General features: G+C 34.8%; 1 protein-coding gene across 1 annotated transcript in view; it reads right to left on the bottom strand.

Moving 5' to 3' along the window:
• Positions 1-2,682: 2,682 nt before the first annotated feature.
• LOC110454633 (polypeptide N-acetylgalactosaminyltransferase 2-like) overlaps positions 2,683-11,207 on the bottom strand; it is a 41,774-nt gene continuing 33,249 nt past the window's right edge. The window contains exon 14 of the mRNA XM_021504252.1: positions 2,683-9,402. Coding sequence (XP_021359927.1) covers positions 9,241-9,402 — 162 coding nt within the window. The 3' untranslated portion in view covers positions 2,683-9,240. The remainder of the gene's footprint in view (positions 9,403-11,207) is intronic.

Raw genomic sequence — 11,207 nt, 5'->3', positions numbered from 1 at the left:
GAATTAGACAGGTTAACTCCTTATCTAATATATAGTGTAGAATTCATCCTAGTGTTTATGTTGTGTTAGGCAATATATACCCTGTATAAAATACTGTTAGCACGGCAAGAAAATATGTCAGGTTTTTTAATGAATCTGGTAAGAAAATAATCCATCGGATATTCGGTATTCCAAAAGAACATTTTAGGATTTAAGTTCGAATGACCAAGTTTATAATTGGTATACAACCAAACTCTAAAGAATTAATATACCTTCACTAAAATGTATTTCTGCCAAAAGTTTGCAGTTATTACATTAAAACGTTATGCATATCTTGTGTGCAATGCTTCGTTTTGGAGAAGAAAGGAAACAACTACCAAAATTATAAGTTAAGACATTTATGTGGTTTGACATAGGTATCCAAATAACCGCTGTTTTCGTGAAAATTTTCAGTATATAACTATTAACAAAATGATGACAACCAAGTGTGGCACAACATAAATAAATATTATTATTTCCATCTCTGTTACGAATATGTATTTCAGGTAAGCCATCTGAATTCTTTACATTTTGTTAACATACCGATTATAAACTAGGTCATTCTTATCAAAATAGTTTTCTGCAGGTAATGTTTACTGTTACTGCGTGTTTACTGTGAGGAAGACGCATCCTGCTCCAAAATTTGAATGCCTTGCATGTTGATTTAAGTTTACATCTACTTTTGTTTGGAAATACTCAACTTTCGGTTGAAATCAATACAACAATTTTTAGACATGTGCATCATTACATCAAATCCAGCATTAGGTTTTGACAAATATAATTATTTTCCTCATTTTTATTTATGTGTGTACGTTGTGATATGTGTTTATGCAATTGCATTTCATTATTTTGCCTGATTTCTTTGTTACATTGATTTTGTTCATTATAAAATTACTCTACCTGGCTGCATGTCATGAAATTTGTATAATTTATAATTTATTCAAATGCAAATCCTTTTCATAGTTTACATGATTTCTTTTCTAGGTAGCGCACTTAAACACGGAAATGTTATAAGAGGAAATCAGATCTGAAAACATTTCCACAACATGACCTTCTCATATGGAACATCCATGCTAAATTATTCAATAGAACACATCTATCCGGACATGCCTGAAACATATACCAGTCTGGAATAGCGAATCGACGTGTGAACTCTTATTAGCATGGGAGGGTGGCATGTTACTACCAAGAAAGGGAACATTAATGGCTTATACAGTTTGGTAGTAACTGTAAGTCGACATTTGTGTCGTGCTTTAAACGTCAGGATATGGTGAGGTTCCTATTACAAGTTCTTGAAATAAACGAAATGAAAACGGTTTTTCATTTGTTTGTCATCCTATATCAAAATAGTATAAATGTATCTGAACATCAAACTAATGGATCTGAAGATTACCTTCCAGCCTTTTTTTAATAGCCCTTGTATAGCTTCGGCTCACAACACACGAGTTCGAGTACACATCTGCTTAACAAGGCAAGCATCCTAACTTCTTACTACCACTCTTAGAACTATAACAATAGGGTTGCTACCCTCGTGTCGTGAAATTGTATACTCCATAAGTGGAAATAATTGGATGTGAATTTTTAACAACCCTCTACTTCAATTATTTCCTCTGACAGAACTTTAAAGCTTTTCAGTCTCATACCAAACTGAAGCGCCGTCTTCGTTTTCTTATCATGAGAATTTTCTTATCGAAGAAGGCCTAACGTCGATATGAATTGTCAACTATTTTGGAGTATGAGTTGTGAAAATAATAAACAAAACCAAAATGAAATACAAATGTACCTGTATACTGAAGATGAAATTGTAAAAATGATGCGTTCCTGTTTGACAAAGTCTTTATCGACTTTCCAGAAGACTTAGACATTCCTATGGGAACAAACCTCAGCTCTCTTCTGGCAATCGGGATTTTGTTTAAAAATGAGGCTGAATTATTGATGAGTTTATCAGAACCGGTCACAAATAAAACTGAACAAGTCAATTGATTTCCCATTCAGATATATATCGACGATGTGCCGTTTAAAATAACAAGAAATGAATTGTTTACATCGATCGTATATGCCTTCTTGAGCTTGAAACAGAGAACACTAGAGACTCTTCTTGACAGTTTTCCTCGATATTTACCTACAACACGAATAACAGGGACGGCTTACTACATAGCTGTACAATTGCGATTTTCCCTATCATGATCTTTCCCCTTCTTGATAGTAACGAGCCTGCTTCCAAAACCTACGTTTTTACACGACGCTGTTGATTTGGTATTTAAGAGCTTGTCCAAATATTTCGGTTTCGATGATAGAAATTGACCGCTTACGGACAACCTTACAACTCAATGTTTTCAACGATACAAGCTGATTGAGCCACAAACAAGTTTTATGGTCACAACGATGATCTCGTTGGGAATATATTATTTCTTTGTGTCACCGTTCACAGAAGTACGTGTACGTTTAAGGGACTTGGTTTAAACAACTTAGGTTTAACACTCCCATTGTAGACGTTTATGTATGCTTAAGACATAACATAAGTACATGCACTTATACATAAGAGAGACGTAGTTTAAGCAGAGACGTATAAAGAATCAACATCAAGTAGTATATACGTATCTGGTTTAAGATATCGGTCAGAGACCTGCATGCGTATGTGTAAAGATGAATCAAAAGCAAAGCCACCATGTAACGAGCACATTTTATTATTTCAAGAAAATTCGAGGTTTCATGAGGACTACCACCAAAATAAACTTCAATCGGATACGGTCGTTGATTTTAATTCTAGAGACAAGTCATTTCAATTTCTAAAAAAATACTGAGTTTAAAACACGCAAAAAACACACTATTCCATTCACCCACACAATCGCACATATAATACAAGCAAGTCACATATCTACTACGGGCAAACGTAAAGAGCGGTATGGACAAAATTGTTAGTTAATAATTAACAAACGATTACATTTGGTGTACTACTTAGATCCTATTGGTGGAGTGATATAATATTAACAATGCTGGTATCAGTACCAGACGACAGGTTATTCTCTGCTCACAAAACCACACTATGGTAACTATCACCAATAATTACTTCTGTCCATGATCTTCTTCAATTGTGTGCTTTTGAAGGGGAAGGGAGGTCATTCCAATACCGTCATTACCAAAACTAGTTGCGTTGTAGGCAAACAGATAATGGCAGCGAAGTTAACCTTTTTGGAGGTGAGGAAGGTGTGTGTGGATTCGCCGCCCACGATCAGTCCTTTAGGATTATGGAATAAGGACACCAACAACTGCAAATAGCTCATTTGTTACTGACCCAGTCACTTTCTATACAGACCAGATTCGTTTGGTACTGACTCCGGGCTATAATGTTTAGAACTGACATAGTCCCTTCCTTTACAGACCAGTTTCGTTTGGTACTGACTCCGGGCTCTAATGTTTATAACTGACCTAGTCACTTTCTATACAGACCAGATTCGTTTGGTACTGACTCCAGGCTCTAATGTTTAAAACTGACCCAGTCACTTTCTATACAGACCAGATTCGTTTGGTACTGATTCCGGGCTCTAATGTTTAGTTCTGATCTACATTGTGACCTAATGTTTAGTTCTGATCTACATTGTGACCTAACGTTTAGTTCTGATCTACATTGTGACCTAACGTTTAGTTCTGATCTACATTGTGACCTAATGTTTAGTTCTGATCTACATTGTGACCTAACGTTTAGTTCTGATCTACATTGTGACCTAACGTTTAGATCTGATCTACAATGTGACCTAACGTTTAGTTCTAATCTACATTGTGACCTAATGTTTAGTTCTGATCTACATTGTGACCTAATGTTTAGTTCTGATCTACATTGTGACCTAACGTTTAGTTCTGATCTACATTGTGACCTAACGTTTAGTTCTGATCTACAAGGTGACCTAACTTGACGGATCAATTTCCACTGCTGGAGTGTCTCACACTCCGAACTCCTTCCAGTTTGATAGACTTTGGTTAAACATCATTACAAAAACAATTACAAATTAAAATTATATTAAAGCTTTTAAGTAGTAGATTTAGTACATCAGTAAAATCGTAATTAAAGCAGTCATAGAAATACTCTATTGTTGAAGAACTAGAATTATTATAAAACGTGTATAAGAGGCCAGAAAATGTATTATAACATATACAAGAAATATGAGGGTTGGTAATGGAGCGTCAATGAAGCGGAAGTGTAATGACATGACAATGACTTCCATAGCTATAACCAGTTATACTTTCCACCACTACCGGTAACAAAGAGATATGTGAAGCGGCCCATAGTGTATATCACATTAACGGCACACACTCACCTACCTTCCATTCACCGCTGTGTCTATATTTTACTACATAAATCATTGTCACTAGACTAGTCCATATTTTTCTAAATTACATACAAATTTGGACATTAAAATTGTCCCAATTTCCCAACATTCTACTAAAATGTGGAACAATTAAAACACATTTAATCTTTTTATAAATGCATTTGAATGTGTCTAAGCATGGGCTAATCTAATCCCGTGGTCTACTTTAGGCAGTTACTGTGATGTATACATCTACAAGGGAGACAACCGTATTACCGTAAGGGAAACTAATCGCTACACATATTCACTACATAACAACTATACCCTCTGTTTCTCAACCATTCTTTAAATAAGATACAATACATGAATCAATTAAAATGTTCATAAATAACATTCAATAAGTAACCTAATACATTTCTGGAGACAAACACATGTCAGAATATCCGGTCAACCAAGATCAACTTACTTATGGAAGACATTTCATTTACAAATGAAATTGCTTTATAATATGATCACATAGAAAATAGACTTTGAAACCAATAACTTGTGTTCAACAAATTTTCATTTTTACAATTTTGTTATCTGCTGTCTAAAGCAAAAATCCCTTATATTCATCTTTTCAGGGTTAAGCATGAAAATAAAAATATAATATTTTTGGCACTGCTTTCTGTGGGGTTGAAAAAAAATATTGCAGAATATATCTAGAAGCTGTAAATCAATAACTATTGACATTGTGACATTACCAACCTACACCAGTAAACAGTATGATAGACTGTGTTGAATCACAGGTCCCCGAGGGCACCATCAACCAAGTAACTGATTTATTGACATGACTCGCAGAACGTCCATGTCAATAGCCATAAGTGATATAATGACAAGGTCTTAGTATAGATCCCTGCCTTAGTCTGTTTTAGATATGTATTTGGCTTTACTTCACACATTCAATACTTTGGCCTCAAGCATCCTGAGGAGATGTTCAATTCATTCACCCCTGAAATATCATAATGAACTATTCCAACCTTTGAATTGGAAGGGTTCAAATGTGTCTTTAGGGGTGAATGAGTCAATAAGCAGGTTTAGCTGCTCACTAAATGTTTTATAACTCTCACTGACCATGGTAACTAATACTTGACAAGGGAACTCTTACCTATACCTTAGTTTATACACGGTTTAAGACCACTGTCGTACGATTTAATACACACTATTTCTATATTATTAAAATATAATTCCAAACCAGCCCTTAAACATATCAAGGGGCAAGTCATTTAATTAAATCCCTTCAAACACACACAAGTAAACCAATATATTGCTATGCTTAAGTGAATTATTACGTGATTTTTTTGTGTTAAAGCATTATATTTTTGTGTTTTTAAGTAATTGTGTTGAGATCAATTTTACAGCTATAATCAATCAGGCCACTGTCCATGATAAGACATCTGATCATTTCAAGTAACTTGTACTTGTTTGGTAATGTAAAAACATCACAAAACTGATTTATAATTGCATTTTAGGGAATAGCTTAAATAGGAAACAAAATCTAAAACTCAAGTCAGGTATTGGTTGAGAATCCCTGTTAAGTGTAAATTGATATTCAAACTTACATTTTTCTAACTGATTCTAAATTTTTAATCAAACTACATGGTCAAGAAAATATTCATTATCTTTTAAATATTTTGCACCATGAATTGTGAAATAGCCTTTCAAGTATAATGTACTAGTTTAGTATACAATATGGATTATTGATGATACACAAATAAACTAAATTCTACACTATGTTTAATTGGTATAAGGATTGATAACTTTGGGTAAAACTGATATAAGAACAGCTGATTGACACGATTGCCTGCTGTTGTCTCAAACTTGCAAACTATATGTTTTGTTAAGCTCATTTGTAACACTAATTCTTTTATAAATACTCTGATTAAGCTAGGATCCCTGTTCCGCTACACTGTGTTTTTTCGTATATATAGTCACCTCCCTTAATTTTGTTAAGGCTGTAACTGAGTATAGTTGGGAAAGGACTTATGTTGACTAGGGAGCTCAGTCAGTTAAAGCAATAGTATAATAATCTGAAGTCCAGGATTCAAATCCCTGTTATCTCTGCAATACTGCAAGTTATGGTCGTCTTTTCAGAAATGATTTATTATTATAAGTTATTATAGCTATAGTTATACCAGAAGAAACTGTTTGCAATGCATAGCTGACGATTTTGGGCAGAAGTACGGGGATCCTTAAATCATATTTTTTTTCCAAGTATAAATAAAACTATCCTGAAAATAAATTAAATAAGTAATAAACAAGGTAAATATAAAGGTTAATCTAGAGGAGGTAATTCTAGGGGAGGTAACTCTAGGGAATGCTAAGGACACACAGGTACAATATTGGGGTTATATTGGGCATCAGTTGGACGTTTATTGATATATCCAACCTTAACCCGACATTCATCACCTTTCAACAGTCATATGTCTGTGAACAGTATTGTTTATAAATGGGATTTTGAAATGTTTGGTGCCTTTTTGAGCTGTTTAATTCCATATTTTATCTTTTTGATTTTATTTACTTAATTATGTCTTATTGTATTACATACAAAAAAAACTTGCACAGAAGTGTGATATAAAGTGTGGTCTTGGGGCACCAAAGGCATAGGGGTAAATCACAAAACGGGCTTAAAAATAAAACTATCAGAAAATCACATAATTTTTGTTTTTATGGTACATGAGAAATGAAATGTACATATATAAAAATGAAATAAAACTGGAAATTCAATACTCATTCCAAGATTCGTTTTTTTTACATAAATCAGTGGAATATGATTGGGTGGGTCTCTTAAGTCATTCTCAAATGAGAAAATGTTTTGATTTCTCTCTGTAATTTCTTGATTTATATTATGGAGTGAAATGCATTTTGTTTCTATTGAATTAATAATGACAACACTGAAAATGAAAGTGAATGATAATTACTACATGGTAAAGGACAAACTGCAATGCTGGCTTAATCCCTTGTGTTATGATTGTCAGGCAAAATTTATAACATGCCAGTCTGTTTAACAAGCTCAGATCCTGGCGTCAAGTTGACCAATCCGAAGGATTAATGATAGATCCCCAATGTCCAATCACCTACTTTTTGATCGGCCATTCAATTGTGATTTCTTGATAAAAACACTGTTGTTTGATAGTGACTTTACAACCAAGTGGTTTATCAAAACTGAAGCTGATGAAGCAGTGATGATGACTCATTTACCCTGATCTTCCATGACATACTATAACCACACTATTAATTGATAGTTTGGCATAGTCTGAAATTGATGATCAGAAAATGTACACAGTTGCGTAGAAGATGGTATACATGACATACACTGTCAGGAAGCTGGCTGTCATTTGTACGATACTAACAATAACAAAATATGGATAGACAACAGACATATGATTATCATTCTGATATCTCACAAAACTCTGATTATAACTTGATTATGTAGATGAAATGTGAGGGACTTGGATGCAAAATTTATAAAATTGGTCCTAGAGCTGTTAAATAACATGTCAATCCCATTGAAATGAATTATAAAATCAGACGCTGCCGTATTCCTCCCTCTTACATAACTATATAAATATATTAACAGGTATCATATGAATGTCTGAAAGCATCGCTCTATCCATGGCTTCTAAGACTTCTAAAAATCTACTATGTTACAGAGCCTGAATCATTTCCTACAACCTCTTTCATATTTATGTCATATGTCAGATCTTTACAAAATTGTAATACTTATTGTTAAGTTTGTACTTATTTTTAATGAAATATCCCCCTTTCTCTAAATGTTTATATATTGTCTCATACCTTCTTCATCAAATCTAAATTTAAAGACTGTTCTGGAAAGTGTGCCTGTCTAATAGTTATCAGGTTTATTTTTATTTTCATTTCATCCAGAAACAAAACTGATTGCCAGCTCAAATGTTGTTTGTTCCATAAAATAATTAAATATTATCCTCATCATAATCCATTTCCTTTCACATCCTAACTTCATAATCACATTTTGTTTTAATCCCTTGATAACCATTCAGTGCAATATCCTACCTAGATATCATATCATTTGCACACGAGGTGCAATAATTAGTAAAATAAGTACAAGTTAATCAGTAGGATAATATAAAAATTGACAATATATATTTGATGTAAACAACGACCACTGCAGTCCCGACACCCCTGCTCAGCAGGAATTCAGTTAGTTTTAAAATCACATGGAACAGTGTCTGATAAACCTCCCAGTTCTCACTCCATGACTGATGCTACGGCTCACTGACCACGGGCATAACACTAACCTAGACTGCCATGTTAACTAATGCTATGGTTCACTGACCATGTACATAACACTTACATATATGCCATGCTAACTAATGCTACGGTTCACTGATCATGGGTAGAACAGTGACCTCTACAGCCATGTTAACTAATGCTACGGTTCACTGACCATTGGTAGAACAGTGACCTATACTGCCATGTTAACTAATGCTACGGTTCACTGATCATGGGTAGAACAGTGACCTATACTACTATTCCTGTGTTAACAAATGGATATGGGCAATTGTGACCTATGGTTCCTGTGTTTGCCAATGGCTATGCGCAGAGCAGTGACCTACATGTATACTATGGTTTCCACATTTGCAACTGTAAATATTGTTGCAGTAGTAATTGACTGGGTTGGTTAAAACAGTTGATACCAATGCTATGTGAGGGGGAGACAACTGGAGATTTACCAGACAAACAACAAATAACACACGGACCCTGAGATGGAGTAAAGCTGTAGCATGCAGTTATGGCATAACCTGGAAAACTGTTACAACTTGGATTTCATTTGACTTTTTTGGCAGATCCTGAACATGACTAAAGCTTCATTGTAAGGCTGCCATGACTTTGGTCCTCAGTTCCTAGAGACCTGGAAGGTCCAACGTTGCGAGGAAGAATCTGTATCACACTTGTTGGCGGTGAGCCCCTTATTCTTTGTCTGCACTTCCCGACTGTCCAGACAGAGATCTAGGTGTTTACTCTTCAGCATAACGTCCTCATTGTATCGTTTCCACACCTGCAACACATACAAAAGTGGAAATTTCAAAGTAAAACACAAATTACTTAGTGATAATTATGCTAGGGTATAGTTTACTTCTTTGTTGGATGTTAACAGCAAATGTTTTACCCTTCAAAGCAGTAAAAGTTTGCATGAACCTGTCATGAGAGTTTGTAAAGCAAACTAAGCCAAAACTATCAATTCTTCTTAAACTTACAGATGTATGCTATATTACAGACTTACAGATGTATGCTATCTTACAGACTTACAGATGTATGCTATCTTACAGACTTACAGATGTATGCTATCTTACAGACTTACAGATGTATGCTATATTACAGACTTACAGATGTATGCTATATTACAGACTTACAGATGTATGCTATATTACAGACTTACAGATGTATGCTATATTACAGACTTACAGATGTATGCTATATTATGGACTTACAGATGTATGCTATATTACAGACTTACAGATGTATGCTATATTATGGACTTACAGATGTATGCTATATTACAGACTAACAGATGTATGCTATATTACAGATGTATGCTATATTACAGACTTACAGATGCATGCTATATTACAGACTTACAGATGTATGCTATCTTACAGACTTACAGATGTATGCTATCTTACAGACTTACAGATGTATGCTATCTTACAGACTTACAGATGTATGCTATCTTACAGACTTACAGATGTATGCTATATTACAGACTCTGGGATGTATGCTATCTTACAGACTTATAGATGTATGCTATATTACAGACTAACAGATGTATGCTATATTACAGACTCTAGGATGCATGCTATATTACAGACTCTAGGATGCATGCTATATTACAGACTTACAGATATAGATATATTACAGACTTACAGATGTATGCTATATTACAGACTTACAGATGTATTCTATATTACAGACTCTAGGAGGCATGTTGTATTACAGATTTACAGATGTATGCTATATTACAGACTTACAGATGTATGCTATGTTACAGACTTTAGGAGGCATGCTATATTACAGACTCTAGGATGTATGCTATATTACAGACTAACAGATGCATGCTATATTACAGACTTACAGATGGATGCTATGTTACAGACTTACAGATGTATGCTATATTACAGACTCTAGGAGGCATGCTATATTACAGACTTACAGATGTATGCTGTATCACATACTTTCAGATGTATGCTATATTACAGACTTATAGATGTATGCTATATTACAGACTCTAGGAGGCATGCTATATTACAGACTTACAGATGTATGCTGTATTACATACTTTCAGATGCATGCTATATTACACACTTACAGATGTATGCTGTATTACATACTTTCAGATGTATGCTATTTTACACACTTACAGATGTATGCTATTACAGATGTATGCTATATTACAGACATAGAGATCCTGATATATATATTATAGTTATTTACCTGAGGCAAAGGAGTGCCCCATGATTTACCTGGAGTAGTGTGTGATGTACCTGGGGGAGAGGAGTACTCCTTGATTTACCTGGAGAAGTGTGTGATGTACCTGGGGCAGAGGAGCACTCCACGAATTACCTGGAGTAGTGTGTGATGTACCTGGGGCAGAGGAGCACTCCATGAATTACCTGGAGTAGTGTGTGATGTACCTGGGGCAGAGGAGTGCTCCATGATTTACCTGGAGTAGTGTGTGATTTACCTGGGGCAGAGGAGAACTCCATGATTTACCTGTAGTAGTGTGTGATGTACCTTGGGCAGAGGAGCACTCCATGATTTACCTGGAGTAGTGTGTGATGTACCTTGGGCAGAGGAGTGCTCCAT

Source organism: Mizuhopecten yessoensis, unplaced genomic scaffold (genome assembly GCF_002113885.1).
Source record: "Mizuhopecten yessoensis strain PY_sf001 unplaced genomic scaffold, ASM211388v2 scaffold7987, whole genome shotgun sequence".
Classification (NCBI taxonomy): domain Eukaryota; kingdom Metazoa; phylum Mollusca; class Bivalvia; order Pectinida; family Pectinidae; genus Mizuhopecten; species Mizuhopecten yessoensis.
The sequence above is the reverse complement of the archived record's forward strand: the minus strand, read 5'-3'. Positions and strand labels throughout refer to the sequence as shown.